At 39.8% G+C, this 21,879-nt stretch overlaps 1 protein-coding gene and 1 non-coding gene across 3 annotated transcripts in view; one reads left to right on the top strand and one right to left on the bottom strand.

Moving 5' to 3' along the window:
* Positions 1-21,879, bottom strand: part of MPPED2 (metallophosphoesterase domain containing 2) — a 206,411-nt gene that overhangs the window by 89,936 nt on the left and 94,596 nt on the right. For both annotated transcript variants that reach the window (XM_072619262.1, XM_072619263.1), the window contains exon 4: positions 333-558. In XM_072619262.1, the coding sequence (XP_072475363.1) occupies positions 333-558 (226 nt within the window). The remainder of the gene's footprint in view (positions 1-332; positions 559-21,879) is intronic.
* On the top strand, positions 6,414-6,524 carry LOC140513009 (U6 spliceosomal RNA). The gene has a single exon (XR_011970052.1). It is a non-coding gene; the product is annotated as a U6 spliceosomal RNA (small nuclear RNA).

The following is a 21,879-nucleotide window of genomic DNA, read 5'->3' as shown; positions in this document are numbered from 1 at the left end:
GGGATGTCTATCACCCCCATCTTGCAGGAGCCCCCATCTGCCTCGTATACTCGCCAAAGCTTAAACCCACTCACCCAGGCAGGGCCCCCATCGTGCTGATCTTGCCACATAAACTCTTTTCTTTCCCAAATTAAAACAATGCCCTCGGTGTTCTCCAGCAGCAGCACTATGTAGTTTATTAAAAGATATGGTAGTAACTACAGTTCCTCTTTGACTTATAAAGTAGAGCCTGGCTCGTCCAAACCACCAGAGTCTGGGGCTCAAGCTTTTCATAGCTGAGCTAATGAAGGGTGGAGTGGGGGAAGGGAGAATATGTTCAAATTAACACTTACCATGGTGCCCCGTATATTCTGAACCCTTTCACTGTAACCTCCGAATCTTGCAAGTAAATACTGTTTGTCAGGAGCGACTGAACATTGTCAAAGTCCTCTGGTTTCAATTTGGACACTGAAGGAAAACGGTAGTAATCTTGCTTAACAAGGTCAGCCATGAATTCCTTGTCAAATGTCAGTTCATGATTCCCAGCAATCACTATTTTATATTCATATGGCAGGCTTCCTGAAATCCGAGAGAAAAAAAGAGCATTTAATTAGCACATTTGCCGGCCATCAAGAAATACAATAGGAGAGCTAGGGGCAATCAGCAAACAGCTCAACCCGCTGAAAGAAGGAAAGGAACAAGCTGATCTACCTTTCCAGGGACATTCAGATTTATCTCTAACAAAATGGAGACCTGACAGCAACTGAAAAACCTTCAGGAACCCCAAAAAGGCAAAAAAAAAAAAAGGTGTTTTTCTTTTTAAATTCTAGCTCCCTTTTCTGATCATTACAAAAACAGTTTCTAAATGAATCAGTATGCATGGTGGAAAAGGGGCTCTACATTGAGGGACCCACTTAAATAGCTGAATAACTGTGGTTAAATTACTTGCCCTCTCTGGGTCTCGGTTTCCTCCTCTGTAAAAGCAAAGGGTTGGAAAGTGTGGGGGGGGGGGGGTGCGGTGGGGGACGGAGGTTGTTTCTGTAAAATCAGTCCCCTAAAGATTTATATGAACTGAAACAACATAAAATAAGCAAAACCAAGGAAACAATGATATTAATGGAAAGAAAATAGAAACCCTGAAGTCTGTGTAACACAAATATAACGTCCAACTAGATCCCAGAAAAAAAGTTGAGAAAAGCGTACTTCTTCCTTCCATCCTTCCTTCCTTCCTTCTTTCCTTTCTTTCTTTTTCTTTCTTCCTTCCTTCCTCTCCCTCTCCCTCCCTCTCTCTCTCTCTTTGTTTTTTTACAGAGTTATGGGATTACAGATAAGGTCAGACATGGATGAAGTATTTGTTGACTACTTTTATAAACAATGATTTTTTGCTTTTATTTTTTCCCTTTTTTATTCATTTTATTGATATCTTTGTTTCTTGCATATCTATATTTCTCATCCCACCCCCATAACTCTCTCCTCCTCCCAAAAGAGTCATCCCTTATAATTTTTTTTAAGGAATAAGGAATTTTTAAGGTGTAAGAAGGAAAAAAAATCAACATATTAAAATTTTCTTTCTTTTCAAATTATTTGTTACAAAAGATGGTTTCATACAGGGGACAGAGAATAAAGAGAAGTATATTTGGAAATAGCACAGTGTCTGCATATAGCAAATGTTTAATGAATACTTGTTGATTCCACTTGAAAAAGATATAAAAACAGGGTACCCATAAAATAAGATTACAAATATCCCCCCTCCCTTATCCACAACAGTTCAAAGAGCAAGTAAAATGGTCCATTTCAGTATATACTTCATACATCATGGGTAAAACAACCAAGTGCTCTAGGAATTTTCCTTCATTATATTTGGTTTACTTCACTAAGTATTACCATATTATGGGGAAAGAACAATGTTTTGTTTACCTTTTGGCTTGTGAATGAAAAGAACGTTATTATAGGGCTCTGATTAGAAGGCTAACTTTCCTCCTCCCACTGGGGCCTGAAAGAGAAACTGTAATACTTAACCCCCTTTTAATATTTATGGAATGGAAATTGGAGCTCTGTGTATGATTTTTATGCAAAGTTTCCTGATCAAAATGAGATAATTCTGGGCAGAAGAAGGAGAGCTATAAAGGAAAACCCCAACACTAGACCTCAGCCTAGATTTATAATGTTTGAACAAAATACCCATCATACATATTAATAACTGGCTATGCTACAGGAAAGAAAAATCTGAGAGAAGGTGCTAGAGTATTCATCACTCTTCTGAAACCAAGACCCTTCTTCCTCCTATGGCACCAGCCCTGTCCCTATGCCTCTCAGTGGGTTCACTCTGCCATTAGTTTTATTTTAATTTTTTTAAACAGAGTTGGTGCCTACAATTCCTGCTTCCCAAGACTCCTGGGCCCAATGCAAAATTAATGTTTCCTGCTATTTCAGGAAGTATTAAAACTACCAAGAGCAGGAAATTGGATCTATTTCTTCTTATAAGGCTTGGTCCCGGTGAGCCAGCCAGAAATCCATGATTTAGCTAACGAAGCTCAACGTGGAAGTGAAAATGAGTTTTTTGGCCAAGTTTTGTCAGCAGCCAACTCAGATTTCAGGGGTGGGAACTGCACAGAGCACACGGTCAATGACCAAGTGTCCCATTTCCTCACCATTCCAGCCATGCATGGCAAAGTGATCGGCTCATGCTGAAGTGATTGTCGGGCTATCGGGTTAACTCCACAAGTGGTAGTGATTTTCTTTTGGTTTTTGTTGGTTTTTTTTAGTTTAGTTATTTTTTGGGAAAGGGGACAGAGGGTATTGTTTATCTCAAAAGGAAGGAAAGAGTGAAATTAAACTATGGTGGTAAAGGCAATACCAAGACTGTTGAAAGGAATTTCACAGAAAGTCACTTGGCAAGCAGACTGGGGGAAAAAAAGGAAAAAAAAAAACCTTAGGAGGTAGTGACCCTCCCGGCTCACAAAAACTGTGAGGGAAATTAAATGGGCATGACTACAATAATTCAAATGAGAAAAATATCAGAAGAAATTTGAACTCTGAGTAATCACAATACTCAGTCTTGGTTCTGGAGGTCAGACAATGAATGCGATATCTCTTCACTTAGCAAAGAGGTGTGGAATTATGCGGGCTGCATATTGACTATACAAGCAGCAAACCTACAGATTGGTTTTGTTTTTGTTTTACTTAATTGTTTTTCTCTGTTACAGTGGAGGGTGGTGGTCAGTAGGTTGGTTGGTTGAGGTTACTATCAGGAAAGGACCATGATATTAAAATAAGAGGCATCAATAAACCTTATTTATTCATTCATTCGTCTGTTTATTGCCAGCCCAAACTGGTGGTTTCCCATATATGGAACACCTCATTTGGAAATTCCCTGCAATAATGCAGATCTGCAATTCAACTATAACTTACAGTCTCTGTGAATTACCCAGGGACACTGAAAGGTTAAATGTCATACAGCTAGTATTTGTTAGAAGCAACACTTCAATTCAGGTTTTCTTGGTTTCAGTCAGATAATATTCTACTATGCCATATTGCTTCTTGAAATAGAATTTATTTGGAAAACAAAAGATTTAATGGGTGTTTTTTTTTTTAAATTACTAAGTCAACCAACATTTCCTAAGCACCTACTATGTGCCTAGCACTGTGTGGAACATACAGGGTACAAAAACCAGCCCATTCTCTCATTACTAGCCCTTGGCAAGTAGCTGCTTTCAAGGCGTCAATAAACAGCCCACAGCACAAAGGAAAGGGACAGTCAAACTGAGAATTGGCTATACATTTGGGCCAATAACCGGCAAAGCAATTTAAGCAAATCTTACTAGTTTACTGCAATAGGAGTTATATGTATTTCAGGCTACCCGAGTAGAATGATGAAGACATTTCACTTTTTTTCATCGTGCTCACAGGGCAGATGAAGGATGTGTTGCAAAGTAATCAAATGGAGCTACAAATTCTCAGTCTACACAACGAGGCTGTTCGACACAACGAGGGCCATTGGTTGGATGCTGTTCATTAAGAGGAGCCATTTACCTACTCCCTCTCTGCACCAAAGGCATGCCACAGTGCCTTGTAGATCATGCTGAAGAGACTGTTAGCTAGGATGGCAATCACTTACAAGAAGGGCCCTGTTTTCCTGCAATCCTTGACTAACCACTTTTATAAATCATGCCGAACATGCTTCGTTTCTCTTTAATCATTCATGGGGATGGACTGTCTGGAAGACGCTTTCATCACCATGTACCACAGCCTTCACAGAATGATTTGACTTCACTTTCACATTTTTTTAAAGGTTCTCCTCTCCTTTTAAAAGGATATTTCAGGGAAGTTGGGCAAGGATTGGAGCATTGGAAAGAAAAAAGATTATTTTTTTTTTTTCTTTTTCAAGCCAACTCAAAAATGGAAGCCCGACAGTAACTAACAATCCCCATTTGGAAAGCACAATAACGAAACTGGCATTTAAACAGAACTTTAACATTTTCAGATTGCTTTGCCTACATTATCACACTTGAGCCACACTATAACCCTATGAGGTAAGGACCACAGGTATTATTATTGGCATTTTACAGATGAAAAAACGCTTAAAACTCAGACATCAAATGACTTTCTGAGGATCACACTGCCAGGAAGAATCACAGAGGTCTATTGATTACATGACGCTGCTTCCCAAACCTCAGAGGAATAAAGAAGGGAAATTTGATTTTCCAAGTTCTTTTCTCCTAAATCTGTTTTGGGGCAAGTTGTATTAATAAGAAGCCATAGAAAAGATCTGCCTTCAAACACAGGACTATAAGCTCTTTGAAGGCAGAAACTGATTCATTCCCATCTCTATCCACAGCAACTAGTACAGAATGGTACGTAGCAGGCCCATATTAAATATTTGTTGGATTACATTAAACTAGAAACAAGCAAAGTTGTCCATACAGCACTCGTAGACTGCTTCTCTTTCAGAGAAGCCAAAACTAGCTCTGATGTCCTCCCTCTGTCATCCAAGTTATGAAATAGTCTGACATGTTTTTGCCATGATGACCTTTCATCTATCATCAATCAACCTTTATGTTAATAAAGTGGAGACAGAGCAACTCACAAATACCCAGTTGCTAGATAATATTTTATTTGTTTTTCTCTGGTCTCTAGACAAGATTAATCAAGGTAGAGGAGGAAGGTACAGGGTCAAATCATAAATATGTTAATATGTAAATGCCATGTTATTGCTTTTTAATGGGTAGGTAAAAAGAATTATTGGATCAAAAGTTTAGAGCTTGGAAGGGACCTTGGATGTTATCAATAAGTTTATATATATGTACATACATACATGTGTATGTATGTACATATATGTATATATATGTGTATGTATATATGTACATAGTAACACTTTGCAAACATAAAATGCCATTATTATCATTATCATTATTACCACCATACAGATGAGGAAACTGAGGCACCAAGAGGCTAAATAGGTTGCCAAGGACAACAAAATTAATGAGTGACTAAGGGAGCATTTAAACCTAGGTCCGTACCTTCTCTCAGTCTCCAGATTTGCAGATCTTCCTCTGCAGGACTCTACCACCCCACTAATCTGCCTCTATTTTATTCAGTCCAGGACATCTAAAGCAATTGGTTGCAGTTTTTTGAAAAAAGATTCAAAAATGTAGGACCTGGGTTAGTTATTCTAATTGGGACAGCAGGATGGAAAACTGAGGTGACTCTGAAAACCAATGGAAAACACATCCCAAGGTTATGTTGGGGTGGTCCTTTGGGAATGGTTTATATCAGGCAGGATATTCCAGGAACTCAGCCTGGCATTTTATGTAAGTGGGACTGCAGAACAAAATCTTAAAGAGATGTATTTGACCAGCAATAGCAAAAGAATGTTTATGCAAACACATCCATAACCCTAGACAAAACAATACTCGGGTTGCCTCACCCTCCCCTCTTCTCGACCATCCCTCAACCTCTACCTACCCGAGAAGTCAGTTGTTGGTTTATAGATAGGAGACTGGCTGTTTAATACTTTGAATCTTTTTTGTTATTTTGCAAGAAAATCTCCTGGAAAGCAAAATAATATAACCTCAGTCTTCAAAATGCAAAAAGCCGATGCAAAACGTGGACATCCTGCCAAAAAGAAACAATCTAAGGGCATTAAAAAACCTGATTCCTAGTCTGGAAAGGAATAATCAACATAGGTTTCAAGCCAGCAAGATCTTCCTTTTGGTGCAGGCCCAGAACTTCAAGCAATGTTCTTCAGCTGGCACACACTTGATAAAGAGTTTTGGTCATTTAAATTAACTACTTAGATACTGCATTTAGGTCACAATTCCTGTAGTAACACCAACCTTTCCATTCCCAGTTTAAATGGCCCCTTCTCCAGGAGGCCTTCCCTGATCCTTTTATATAAGCTTTCCTCATCAGTACAGCCTAGTGGGGCAAAATCTGTTCTAGAAAAATTTGCTGCACATATATTAAAATTGAAATGATACAGAGAGGATTTGGTATGGACCCTGTGCAAGGATGCTATGTAAATTCGTGAAGTATTCCATATGTTTTGTTGACAACTATCTTTATATGTAATTAGAAAAGAATGCTATTAAGTGGAGGAAAAAAAGAAAAATTTGCTGAGGGCTTTAAGTAGAATATACACTGATTACATTTAATTTCCTAAGATCTCCTAATCAGAATGAGAAGGGACGTCATGTAGTCATAAGATCACAAATGGAAAACGAGAAGATAACCTTTAAAGTTGTTTAGTTCAATCTTTACCTCATTTGACAGCTCAAGAAGCTGAGGGCTAGAAAAGTGAAGTGAGTTGCCCACAAAGTCATACAAGCTATTACCAGAATTTGAAGTCGGGTCCTCTGACTCCAAAGGTTCCCGCTGCCCCTATTTTAAGAGGTGAGGAAACCATGACTCAGAAAGAATTCAATCACTTGACCAAGGTCACACTGGTAGTAACTGGCAAAGCCATCGCTGGAGCCCAGATCCTCTGACTTAGATTCTTTAAACTGTATGAGAAAAAAAAAGTTTTTGTTTTGAAATGTAAACAAATCTAAATGGCTTCAGATGGCCACAGGAACAAAACATAGTTCAGTGCTAGAACCACACTGGAATCCAGATCTCCTGGATGTCAGAAAAGGGGACAGGGGGAGGTTAAGGGAGCTGCCTGGGATTGGCATGAGGCAGGACCCCAGCCCAGTAGTCCTGACTCCAGTTCCAGCCAGTGTTCAACATACTATGCTGACTGTTTAGGACAAATATTTCAGCATCTTCAATCTAGCGTCAGAAGGGAATTTTGCAATCATGTAGTCCAAAGTCCTTATTTTACAGATAAGGAAACTGAGGCCTGCTGAGGGAGAGTGACCAAGTTCCTTGACTAAATCCAGCACTCTCCTATTTTACAGGAAACTGACCTTGAGAAGCCACGATGATGGGGTCAAGCCCAGCCACCAAACTAATGTCTGGTGTCACTCTCACATTATTCACTTCTAGAAACCGACTGCTCCCTTTGTTATTTGTGGACAGATGGGCCTTCTCTCTCACTTCCCATTTTTCAATGCACCATGAGAAAATGAGGTATCCGGATGGACTCTCTGTTTGTGGATGACCCCTGTGGATGCTTGGAGCTGCAGCATTCAGACCCTACCGCCCACACCTGTGACTGGCAATCTCCCAAGTGCAGCTCACACACATGAGTAAGTGACTGCTGACTCCCAATTCATTTCTGCAAAAACAAAGATTAAAGCCCTAGGGTCCAGTAATCGCTGCAGAGGAATGAGAGGCTCCAAATGCAACGGAAGGAAAACTCCACTCAGGCTCTGCCAGTGGGAGGGAACCTTCCACTTTTATTAGGGTGACGGATTTTGAGATTTCACCTCCTCCTTGAATCGTAAAATGAGAAAGGGAGCCAAGGAAACCAAGTGGGTCAATGACCCTGCACTTCTGGCTAACAACTCCCTCCCCAGGCTCCAATAAAACACCACAAGCGATGATCGTCCACTCAAGAAAGACTGGGAAATGTCTCATGTGGGACTGAGGACTGAAAGGCTGGGTCCCTAACCTTTGGGTTCAGCACCTTGTGTCAGTGCTTCAGGGGAAAAATATTCATGGCATAAAAATAATTCATAAAGAAAATATACCAGAATCATCCCCACTGCAATTTACTGTTACTCAGATCAGACTCGCTAAGATCCAATCGCAGCCTCCCAAATGCGACACCTCCAGTGACATAGTGTTAATAGTCACCATTAATATAACCTTCAAGGCTCCCAGATAACTTGACACATATGTCTCATTTGATTTACACATCAACTGTATGAAGTGGGTTCTATCACCAGCCCCTCCCCTCCCATTTTACAGATGAAAAAACTGAGGTTGAAAGAGCATAAGTGACTTAACTCAGACTCTCAAATAACCAGCAAGTGTCTGAGGCAGGATTCTTCCTGACTTCAAATCCACTACATGTTGCCTCTCAGTTGATAGATTACCATAAATGAGAATATGTTGTAGGAACTAAGTGTCTATAGGAGAAAGTAAGCTGGACATGAGAGCCCAGGAAGACCTAAGTTCAAATCCCACCCTTGAAATCTGCTAGCTCTGAGCAGATCCTTCCCTGAGCCTCAGTTCCCTACTTGGTTAAGTGGGGAATGATAATCCATCTATCTGACAGAATTGTTTCATTGATGGTATAGTGGATATAAAGTCCTCTGCAAGTCTTAAAAACCCTCTATCAGCCTGAACTGTGATTATTCTGACAACTAGACTTGAAATCGGCTTCTGAAGCCTGTGTGACTATGGGACTTAGCTGCTTTCCAGATTCAACTGCTTCATCTGTAAAATGGGGACAAAATTGCCTGTCATTCTCATTTGACAGGGCTCCAATTAGACAACCTATGTGAAACACTTGGCCAACCTTCTATAATGTTCCCTACTAGAAAATACGTTCTTTGAGGGCAGGGACCATTTCACCTTTGTCTAGATTTCTAGCGTTTTTGTACTTAATGAATGTTTGCTGACTGATTGTGTGATTCATATAGTTAACGACTAACGTCATTCTCCTTATACCAGTGTGGGAAAAAGGTTCCACTCTGCCTCGAGATAGGAGAAGGGAGGTGGCATAGTGGATATCATGCTGGACTGGGAGTCAGGAAGACCTGAGTTCAAATCTAGCCTTACATTCTTGCCAGCTGTGTGACCCTGGGCAAACTACTTCAACGCTGTCTGCCTCGGTTTCCTCCTCCAGAAAATAGGTATAATAATAGAACCTATCTGCCAGTGTTGTTGTAAGGATCGAATGAGATAATATTTGTAAAGAGCTATAGAAATTCTAGCTATTATTATCACCCGAGTTATTATTATAATAAAATAATAATTAAGAGGCAGTCACCAGAGATCTGGATTCTGGCTATATTACCATAGTCAAGTCTTGTGAATTTCTTCATCAGTATAATGGAGATAAAAATACCTACAAATATATATCTCATATATATCTTACTGTAAGGCAAGTGTTGTGTGAATCTTAGCACACGATAGCAATAGGAACTCTTTCTTTTTAATTTTTGGGGAGAAAAAAAGGCCATGGCTACAGCAAGGGCAAAAAGGATGCTTACACTCTTGAGGTCCCTTACTTGTTCAATTCCACCAAACGGGGAATAAGAATAAATGAGGCTTAAATTATACCCACAGAAAATTAGGCAAGAGATCAAAGAGAAGGAAAACTGTGAGCCACAGACAACAGAGGGCAGTTATCCCTCCTCTGAGATCGTTGAGATCCCAGATCAATATTCACTGGGTAGGACTAAGTGAATTGGTTTGTTCTGGCCTGGACACAGGGAGGGGAGTCTCTGGAAATCCCTTCCAGCTTCCCCTGTGGAGCTGGGCCCATCAGCGAGCCAGAGTTGCAGACCCACCAGAATCATGCCATCAGGAGAAGCTCCATTGCTAACCTTCCACTCTGATCCTGTCAGGCTCCATAAATTTTCACAACACCTGGCAGCTCTAATGTTCATACTCACACTTGCTGATGGAGCCACACAGTAGGTTCAGACTGCTACCTTCTCCTCTGAAACTCATGCATTAGGGTTTCTTCCATGCTTGCAATGGGAAACCAAGTCTAAGAAATATTAAACACAGAAAACTATATTACAATAATGTCAGGGCTGAGGCAGAAATCCAGGAAAAAAGCAAGGAAATGCTGAGTGAGGGAGCCTGCTGGGACACTCGCAGAAATCTGGGTATGCGACAGGAGCAAATACCAGCTAGGATGCTCCCTCTTCTTACTTCTCCTCTGGCAGGGTCCCACAGCACTAGGAGATGTTAGCTGCCATGGTCCAAAACAGTCTAGATCAAATCCAAAGCTCCCCACAAAACCAACCTCTTCCCATCCTCAGCTCACTCTAATGAAATACGCTAATGGTGTCTAACACCATCACTGTAAGAGGTAGGACCCAAGGGAGAGACCCATAGGTAGCATGATACCTAGGGACAATGAAGGTGCTTTGGGAGCACAGAATTTCCTCAGCAGCTCCTTGCTTGTCAGCCTTTGTGTCTCAACCATAACATTATTTTAACATAGATCTGGAGATTTCAAAGGAAATGAGGTAGCACAATTAGCACATCCTCAATTGCTTTCTGCTGGAGTGTTTCTAAAGACCTGCCCAGGCACCAATGTTTCCTGACCCAGAAAGTTTTTATTTAGAAGTTGTTGTGACAACTGACTTCTAGAACCTTCCATTTCTGCTTCATTTACTCATTACAGGATGGGCCAGATCTTAAGAGTCCCAATTCCCAAAGTAGACTTTTGCCATTTGCCTTCTGCATGGGGTCTCAGAAAGAGGTCAGAGCTTACAAAGGCAGGTCATGGTGAATGGAGATAGTCATAAGTCACTGCAAATAATCAAAAGGTCAAGCTGGATCTCAGCTACGATGTGATTGAACATATAAATGCAATGAATTGTTAAAGATATGACAAGCTATATTTCTGTCTTTTGTGGTAATGATGAGTAACATAACTAGCGTTTCTATAGCATTTTTGATTTCCAAAACACTCCACAAATATCTCACTTGATCCTCACTGTAACCCAGGGAGAGAGTTGCTATTATTATCCTCATTTACAGATAAGGAAACTGAGGCAGACAGGTTACTAACTTGCCCAACATTTGTCCAAGTAAGTGTCTGAGGTAAGATCCGAACTCAGATCTTCCTGATTCCAGGTCCAGTGCTCTGTCCACTGGACTCCCTAGTTGCCTAGATTGCGCTGCTTGATTTTAACTGATGATATATTTTGTCCCCCTTTACATTATAAATTAGAACATCTTTTTTTGTCCTAAGGCCCCCTTTATATCACAAATTAACCCACGCTGAGGAAAATATCTCTAAACTCCTAACTCCACAGAATGCTGGGAACAGTAGACCAATATATGTCTCTAACAGATGCAATTTTGGACTGACAAGGTCTATGGTGTGATGGAGAAAGATACGGTCCTCTCCCCACCCCTCCCCCTACTCACTAAGCCTTTAAACAAAACTGGGGGGAGAAAAAAGGTGTTCCTTCTAGCAATAATTATAAAATAAGTGGCAATTATTCTGCTGAATAATTAGAAGACCTACTGCAAATGCTGTGTATTTGCATTTTAAACCATTAAGCATGGTGAAGACTGAATTAAATAAAAACAGCACAAGGCATAAGGGCCATATTCCTTAAGAAAAATAGCATTTGTGCAGGTCTGTTAGAGCTCTCATTTTTTTTCTTATAGGACTTAAAAAAATCTTCTTTCCATTTTTTTAGCTTTCTAGAGGGAAAAAATTCCACGTAAGACAACAGCTTGGTCTGTGCTCTCAGCAATTCTGAACAGTCAAGCAACGGAACCTTGAACAGAGAAGTTGACAATGGAAATAAAGTCCCTGCTTTAACTGCCCCACTGGGGTTAGAAGGAAATGGTCTTCTAGAACTTGATTAAAACTAAATTGAAAAAGGACATATTTGGTTAATATTGCATTAGACTAAAATATAGAAATGAGCCCTAATCCTCTCTAAATCTAATCAGAAAAAAGCCATCTCAATTTCCAAACTTTCAGAGTATCTTCTCTAAATGCATCACAGATCAATTTACATGGTACTTTTGCCAATAAGCAAAACCGAATCACAGGTTCCAATTGGCTTATATTGGAAAGTGTGAGGGCAAAATTGGAGAAAATAAAATTACTGCAAACAAACTCCATTTTCTCCACTCTGAAGGGAATTTCAGGGAATATTTTATTGCTATCAAATAATATTTCTGAAGGCATCAATACACAATTCTATTTGCTTTTCATAGTCCCTACTCACTATATAATCTAATCCACTCTACAGAAAATCTCCCTCTTCAGAGCAGATTCTACGAAGATGGATATTACCTTGCACATACATCCTGTGTCAATTTTAATAACTTGCACTTTGGAGTATAAGTCCTATACAGCATTAGGCAGAGCCCAATAAAATCAACCTTGATCATCCTCTGATTCAGAATTCTAATCAAAAATGGTAACGCAAACTAGGAAAAAATAAAATAAAAATGTTCAGGGTAGGTAAGTTTCATCAGCACTGACACTGAAAGTCCTGGAGGAAGAGACAAGAATGTTCATTTCTCCATTTATTTTTTTTGCAATTTTTTAATCTATGACTGTATGTTTCCTTGTTTTATGCCTCACTTGATGTTAATCAGAGGGTCACCGAGAAGTTATCTCCATGGTTGCATTTATAAAGAAGTGGCAGAAGTCATTGAGGGAAGATAGAATTGGAGAAAGAGGTTGGTTGGTCGTTTGGCACCAGTGATGAATGACAGATGGGCAGGCTTAGTGTTATATTTCTGTCTTCAAAATGCAAGTGCCTTTGGTGCTTCTATGGACCTCTAATCTTACCTATATGGGTATTCCTTCCAGAGGTACAGATCTTAATTCATCCATGACTGCATATCTCATGGATTCTTAGCCATGTTTTCCTGGAGTCTTCCACAACAGATCTACCCAACATTCTGGAGCCCTTCTGTCATGTTGGATGGAACCATTGAAGAAGGCTCTGGAAGAACATGACTAAGAATCCTAAGGAATAAGACATCATGGATAGTCTGGAATCTACACTTGCAGAAGGAATATCAAACCTTGTGAAATCTATCAATGCATCAAAAAAATACCCTGCAGCTGGGAAACAATCACTGCTAATTGGTCAACAAATATTAATTGCCTATTATGTGTCAGGCACTGTGCTAGATTGTAAGGATATAAAGACAGGAATAAATCAGCCCCTGTCTTCAGGGAGCTTTAACTCTTTTGGGGAAGACAATACACACCCATTACACATGTATTCCAGGCAATGACAGGGAAAGGGGGGATGACACCTATGAGAACTTTTTTATAAATGATCATATCTAGCATTCCCTAATCTCTTACTTATTTCCTTCATAATAATATAGTTTCATACACTCAGACGTTCCTTGTCCTCTCCATTTTCACTCTACCTCCAAGACTGTTTGGTTTCTAGAGCTTAGAGAACCATTATTCATCAGGCACCGCACTTGTATGTCTTATTAAACAACAATTTTTTTTCAAGAATAAGATACTTTTAAAAGGAAACTTTTTTGAAATGCTCAAAGGATCTATGCCACGTCCAAGAATTCTCAAAATGATCAACATAACCATATGCTACATATGATAACATCCCATTAGCAAAGTAGCTACTTTATGTGGGAGGATCCCCCTCAGGTCCAAGGGTTACTACATGCCCTCTGGTCTTAGCATCACTCTATTGATGTGTTTCCCTTGGAGCTCTGACATTCCAAAGCCTAAGATCTTTTCCAAAGTCAACATCAATTGATGAAAAATCGTTGTTTAAGTGCCTACTATGTGCTAGACACTACACTAGGTATCAGGGATACAAATCCAAAATCCCTGCTTTTCATGGGATTATATTCTGCTATGGGAAGAAAACACATCCACAAATAAATGCAGGATACAGACAATAAAATGAGAGGCAGCAAGACATCTACAGAACTGACTTTGGTGTCAAGAAGGAGGTTCAAGTCCCACTTTGACACATACTGACTGTGTGACCACGGATAAATCACTTGACTTCTCAGTGCCCCAGGTTACTCAAACAGGTGACAATCTGCATAAACAGAGGAAGAGTTTTTTGCCTGGCTGTTGCTGTTTTTAACTAGACAATCCCTATACCAGTGAATTCACAGACAAGACTCAAATATAAACAAATGGAAGATGGACACTAACAACTTGAGGAATCAGGATAGGCCTCTTCAGACCTTGAGCTGAGCTTTGAAGGGAGAATGACTTGGGGTAGAGGGGAAGAAATAGAGCATTTCAGGCACTCGGAGATGGAATACAAGAGCAAGCAGGCCAGTTTGGCTACAGCACAGAGAATGTGAGGGAGCCTGGAGAGAGGCTGGGGTCAGGCTGAGAAAGTCTTCAAATGCCTAACAGAGGAAACTGTATTTTAACCTAAAAGCAACACGAAGCCAAAGGAGTTCCTTCAGTGACACAGTCAGTCTTGTGCTTTAGAAATAATTGGGCAGCTGTGTGGAAGATGGATGGGTGACAATTCTATCTGCATAAAATAAACATGGCACTATACTTCATGAATTAAGCCTATGGTGGGGGGGGCCTTCATTTCTCCTCTGAGATGCACCACCATTCTCTCCTCCCCTTTAAAACCATGTTGACACCCACAACTCATCATATCCTATAGGCTTCCTTCCTACATGAAGGTTGCTAATAAAGCCCATGCTTTTTAAGCATTTTTAGATGCATGGCATTAGGCTTTGAACCCACTGTAGTTACAATGTACCATGGAACTCACCATGGAAAGAGAATCAGATGTACATTCTAGTCTTGGTTCTGCTAAACACAATCTGTGTGGCTTTTGGCATGTCACTTAACTTCTCTTGAGGCAGCTACCTGGCATAGTGAGTAGAGATCTAAGCCTGGAGTCAGAAGGAACTAAGTTCAAATCCAGCCTCAGACTAGCTGTATGACTTGGGTAGGTCACTTAACTTCTGTCAGCCTCAGTTCCTTCAACCCTAAAAAGGGAATAATAACATATCTACCTTGTGGAGCTGTGAGGATCAGGATGTAATTTATAAAATGGGTTTAGCCCAGTGTCTGGCACATAGTAGGTACCATATAAATGTCCAGTCCTTTCTCTTCTCTAAGCTTTTGTTCCCTTCTTGCCCAAATGAAGGGATTGGACAAGGGGATCTATAGGGTCATTCCAGTTTAACTGCATGATCCTTGGACACTTGTGGCTCAATATTTCTAGGATTCCTCAATTTAACCCATTCAGTGATTCTCAACCCTGAATTTATAGCAACCCCAAGATACTTTCAATTACTAAAAGCTAAGTTAAACCACCTCCCCAAGAAATACCCTCAAAGCAAAATATACCTTAGTTTCTAAGTTATGTTGAATTGATCCTCAATAGAGGATTTATGGAAAACCTATGGACAAGACAGGGTTTGATGGTGTGCATAAGTTGCTGTCTGCCTGGAGTAGGGAACACTATATTAATGAAAAGAAAGTATAACTTTCAAAATAAATCTATGTATCAGAGATACTTTTTTGATGACTAAGGGGGACAGGCTGAGTGTAATGTATAAAATCACACAAGTCAATAAATAGGGTGCTGTTATTCAGTTGTTTCCAATTCTTCATGACCCCATTGGAGGTTTTCTTAGTAGAGTATTAGAGGGATTTGCCATTTCCTTCTCCAGCTCATTTTACAGGTGAGGAAACTGAAAGCAAACAGGGTGAAGTAACTTGCCCAGGTTCACACAGCTGGGAAGCTGGCTGTCAAAATAACAGAATTTCCTGGGATGTTTTGGGGCTGAGAACTTTCAGTGAGAAGGGATACAATTAAGAAAAAAGTGATTTAAAAAAAATGAGTGGTTATTCCATTAACTGGCGTTCTTAATTACCTCCTCTGATTAACAGTTTGTTTTTCCTGTGTTTGTTTTTGACTAGTAAGTTATAACAATTTCATGGGGGATCTTTTCCCAGAATGTTAGAAAAGAAAAACTGAAAAAAAAAAAGTATATAAATGAATTAGGGTGCATTTGGAGAGCCAGCATCATAGAATGCAAAACACTATGGATATGGAGCTAGAAAAACTGAGTTTAAATCCCACTTTTATTCTTTACTCTCCATATGATCTTAGGCACTGAATAAGGAGTGATTCTATCTTTTCTAAGAATACATCCTATTAGGTACAATGGGATGTGGGCCAGATTTCAATTCACAAGAGCTGGTTTAAATCATGGCTCTGCTATTTACTATCTGTGTGACCTTGGGCAAATTGTTTCCCCTTTTGGGCCTCAATTTCTTTATTTATAAAATAAGAGGTTGAAGAAAAACCTGGAAGACTTATATGAACTGATCCAAAGTGAAGCAAACAGAACCAGGAGAGCATTGGACACAATAACAGCAATATTGCACAATGATTAACTGTGAAAAGATTTAGACACTCTGATTGATACAATGTTTAAGACAATTCCAAGGGACATGTTGAAAAAAGCTACCCACCTCCTGAAAGAGATGGATAAACTCTTGAGTATAGACTAAAGCAGATTTTTTCAACTTTTCTTTTTCTTCCTTATTTTCTTTCTTTACTTTTTTTTGCAATATGACTAATATGAAAATGTTTTTCATGACTACATATATGTATTCATACATATATATATGTGTCATTTGTTTGCCCTCTCAATGGGTGAAGGAGGGAGGGAATTTAGAAGTGAAAATGAAAATTTTAAAAATTTAAGAAAAAATGAGCAGCTCAGTTGTTGCAGTAGCTAAAGCATTGTCCCTAGAGTCAGGAGGACCTGAGTTCATATCTGACCTCAGACACTTGACACTTAACTAGCTGTGTGACCTTAGGCAAATCATTCAACCCTGATAGTCTTCCCCCCGCCACCCCCATAGTAATGATGAGAAAAAAATAAAATTATGAGGTTGACCTAGATGATCTTTATGTAGCATAGTGCAGTAGAAGGAAGGTAGGATTTGGAGAAACTGGGTTCCAATCCCTCCTCTGTCACTTAGTACCTTTGCGACCTTGAGCAAGTCAGTTAACCTCTCTGGGCTTCTGTTTCCTCATTTGTAAAAACCAGGGAGGTGGATTAGATGACTCCTGGGATCCTTTTTAGCTCTTTGTCTAACTCTAGGACTAAAATCTCTTCCATTTCTGCATCTGCAGAAATCGTCTTATAACATCTTCTTATAACAGATCAGAAAGCAGTTCCATCAGAAATGGGAAAAAACACATAGGTTATCTGGTCCAGTCACTCATTTCATAGGAAATTGATGAAATTGATGCCCAAGGAGAGAGAGCTGAGCAAATAATGGCAAAAGATAATTGGTCTTTCTACCATACTTCAATCCATCAACACCTTTAACCATCTACTAAGTACAAGAACCAGTGCTCAGCCCTAGGAACTTAAAGATGAGTAAGATAAAGTCCTTGTATACCTTCAAGGAGCTTATTGTCTGGTGGAAGAAATGCTACATAGACTCAAATTACAAATTAATTACAAATCAAATTACAGTAATACAAATTAGAATATAACTGTATAAGGGGTAATAACAATGGAAGCTAATGTTTATCTAGCCCAGGGATGGGGAACCTGAGGCCTCAAGGCCACATGCAGCCCTTTGACTAAATACAAACTTTATAGAATAAATCCTCTTAATAAATGAATTTGTTCTGTCAAACTTGCAAGTTAGATATGTCTTACTTGCAAGTTTAACTTGCAGTTAAAAGGCTGAACCCAAGAACCTAGAAAACTATATGTGGCCTCGAGGCCGCAGGTTCCCCACCTTTGACCTAGCCCATGTCAGTTTACAGAACATGTAACATATATGATCTCATTTGAACTTCACAATGACCTCATGAGATAGCTGTGGGAGCCATTATTATCCCCATTTTATAGATGAGAAATTTGTGGTCAAGACAAAGATACAGTGACTTGCCCATAGTCCCACATATAATAGGTCTAGGACAGTGAGAGATCTGAGGATTCCTCCCCAGATCAAAAGAGATTGTTTTTCTGCATTTGGAATTATTTTGTCAATCATTGCCAATATTTTACATTTGCCATTTCAAGTTGATATAAAATCCCTCTTGGAAAGAAACATTTTGGGTGATTTCCCCAAGCTCAGAGTAATGGTTTTTTGAACTATAAACTCCATAAGAAAGACAGATTGATCTTGGGAGAATCTTTCTTTTGTGGTCCCCAGTCCAGAATACAGGGTGTCCCTAAAGGCCAAATATCTGAAAACATTAAAGTACACTAAGATTCCTAGGACATCCCATATATGTCTTACCGCACGTTGGAGAGTTCGGTTTTGCTTGGGGTAATTTCCTCATTTGTAAGGGATGGAGAAGACCTATGACTTCATTGGTATAAGAAATTCCTGGAGAAGACTCCCATTATCAATGAATGAATGAAAAAAAGCATCTATTAAGCACTTACTGTACATATAACAGATCAACATCCTCTGAAACTTCCAGCCTCAGAGTTGCCTGAGGCACTCACTGAGAACCGATGTGACTTGCTCAGGGTCACACATTTAGTATACAAGAGAAACAGGATTTGAACCCAGGTCTTCAAGACTCCAAGTCTCAAGCCCCTCATTAGCAGACACTCACACAACATTACACTTGACCAGGGATGCCCAAGTACAAAGTACAAAAACCTCCCATTCTCCTAGTCTTGAACAAGAATTTGTACACAATGAAAAGCAACCTATGCTTGCTCAGGGGGGAAAATGGTTCAAAATGCTTTTGGTGAAAGAAGAAAATTCCTTTCAGGTGCTCTGCCTGGAAACTGTAGGGTGGAAACAAGAGCCAGAAGAAAGACTATTTTTCTGCACAATGTCTCACCTAATTCTCCAGACTTGAGAGCTCTGGGAACTTCCCAATCAAAGCTTTTCAAGTTTCTCTCCTCTAAGAAAGTTGAACTCAATGACTGCAGGGTTTGGGGAAGGAAAACTGAAAGATGCAGTCAGAATGCAGGTGTCGTTACCTCCTTGTTCTTCCCCTATTAATTTTCCTCTACTATGATTCCTTCTAGGAATACCTTTCTGTAATTCTGGGATTATAGCATTAGACAGCAGGCTGCCAGGTTTGACCACATGCAGATCTTTTCCCTCACCGGCCTCTCCAGTAAATGCTGAGCTTCATGCAAAGACCCCACCAAGTTCAGTCTGAACTTAATGTTTATCCCTTTCATCTGTTAATGGTGAAGGGTGTGAGTCTTACTGATGCCCTGAAGTTAATGCTGGAATTTTTTTTCTAAATATGATCAGGGTGTCACAGTGTAGATTCTACAAGAGTGGGAAGGCACAGATTTAAGGCTCTGCTCTCACAAAGGCTAGCTATGGGACCTTAGGCAAATCTGGAGTCCTGATGGGTTATCCAGTTTTCTAAGAAGTTGTTGGGAAGGTGCTGGTCTGCATTGAAAGAGAATTTCTTCATTAGGGGTTTCCTATCAAGAAGAAATCACAAGTCTAATTAAAAACAAAACTGGGTACCTCACAGAGGGCTGAATGACACAATAGGGGTCAATAACATGTACAGGGTGTATAGAGAGTGTCAGGCTATGTGAAAAATCAGGAGTAAGACATATCTATCTTGAAAAGGTTCACAATCTAGCTAGAGGACACAGAAAACACGTATCTCCCCAATATACACGTCAGGTGTTATTCAGTTGTTTCAGTCATGTCCAACTCTTCTTCGGGTTTTCTTGGCAAAGATATTGAAGTGGTCTGCCATTTCCTTCTCCAGCTCATTTTAGAGGTGAAGAAACTGAGTCAAACAGGGTTAAGTGACTCAGCCAGAGTCACACAGCTAGGATGTGTCTGAGGCCAGACTTGAACTCATGAAAACAAGTCTTCCTTGGTTCCAAGCCCAGCTCTCTACCCACCAGCTTCTCAACATACTCTTTAAACAAGTAAAATGCTAACTTAGCAACAATTTTAAATGAGCATTTTGCAGAATAGCTCTTCATCTGGATGCTTAGGAAACTGTCTTCCATAAATTTTCTCATAAGCTAGAAAGTAGGTTTTTGGTTCAACCTTTGCTGAGAGACCTTGGCCTAGAATTATAAGAGACTGGTCATCTAGCTCAATGCCTCCCATCTAAGAGATGAGAAAACTGATGATCAGTGAGGTGGAGAGATCACCTAAGCCCACCCAGGTAGTGCCAGGCAGCAGCAGGATTTGAAACTGGATCCTCTGACTTCAAATTTGATCCTCTCTTTCTAAAATGTGTTAATGTCATTTTGATCATGTGTACTAAGTGCGTTTGTGGCTGTGGATGGACACATAGAAAGTATATGAGACTGTGTGGAACATAAACTGAGTGTGGAACATTGCCTGCCTGTAGCTGTGTAATATTTTAAGATGTGCTTGATCTCAGTTTGTGTTTTTGTGACTTGCCCCTCTCCTAAAAGTGAAGTTTGCATTAATTTTAAAAAATTTGTTTAATTGAGGGTTTACAATATTTCTCCAGTAATTTGAAGTTCTTTGATCAATACACTGAATATAGTATATTGACTTTACTCTGAGGATAAACAGTACAAAGGCAAGAAAATCAAAGATAAGAGCATCATATTTAAGGAACATTAATAAGACCAGTTTGGCTGGATCACATTGGGTCTCCACTTCCACTGTCTTCCACTGTCTGCAACTGGATAGAATTTCTAGTGCAGAGGGAAGCATGATTAGAAATTAACCTCCAAAAAAGTTCAGAGACCCGGTGGCCTATGGGATAAGAGGTAGAAGGGAGAAAGAAGAAAAGATAACCAAAAAAAAAAAGAATAAGATTAAAGGAAGAAAAGAAATATAGATTCACATAACTGGAATCTTGGAAGTTCTATCAAATGTGGCCACAGAAGCCCCATCTTGGTCGGTGAATCTACCTATAACTGACTTATCAATCCATCAACAAACATTTATTAAACACTACTATGTTCTGTAAGACTATACATGCAGAACTAGAGAGATGAATTGGTAGGGGGAACTTCTTCACCTGCGAGTTACACACCTACTAAATTACAGAGCCAATCAATTAGTAATTTGGTTAATCAATTAGTAAATACTCAGTAAGCACTTACTGTGTGCCAGGAACTGTACTAGAAGCTGGAGAAACAAAGACAAAAATAAAGCAATTCTTGACTTCAAGGAACTTACACTCTACTAGAGGAAAACATACATACACACACACACACACACACACACACACACACACACACATGATTATATACAAATATATACCCAAAAAAGAGACGTAACTTTGGGTGGGAGGGCAACAAGATATTGGAGGAAAGAGAAATGCTTCATAAAGAAGGTGATGCTGGAGCTGGAACCCAGTACAGGTGAAAAAGGAATGTATCCCAAATAAAGGAGAGAGCCAGTGTGATGGCTTGGAGATGGGTGGGGGGGAACTGCCTTCCAGAGAAGGCAGAAGACAGACATCTTGGTAGTTTTCAATAGTTACTGCATCTATTGTGTGGTCCTCCTTACATTGTTTCTCTCTGTCTTCCAATTCCAGTGCTCCCTACTACTCCTCACATCAGCTTTGAAAGAGAACATAAGAAGAACTTGTCTTTGGCAAGTTCCTGCCTCTTCCACAACTCACCTCCTCCCTCTCCCGTCTGGCAACTCCAAGGTAAAAAAAGAAGACATTAACTATAATGAAAGACCCTCAGATTATAACCCTTATGGTTCAAGATGGCATGGAGGGCAACTAGCATCACTCAGTACCACTGTTGGCTACAGGATGCTTGAGGGAAGCAGTCTGTGTTCTATCTAGAATAGCAATGCCCATAATCTTAGAGTTGGCAAGGCAACTGGCATCTGAAGAAAAT

The sequence above is a fragment of the Notamacropus eugenii genome, chromosome 6 (assembly GCF_028372415.1).
Source record: "Notamacropus eugenii isolate mMacEug1 chromosome 6, mMacEug1.pri_v2, whole genome shotgun sequence".
Taxonomy (NCBI): domain Eukaryota; kingdom Metazoa; phylum Chordata; class Mammalia; order Diprotodontia; family Macropodidae; genus Notamacropus; species Notamacropus eugenii.
This window is presented reverse-complemented; position numbering and strand designations above follow the sequence as displayed.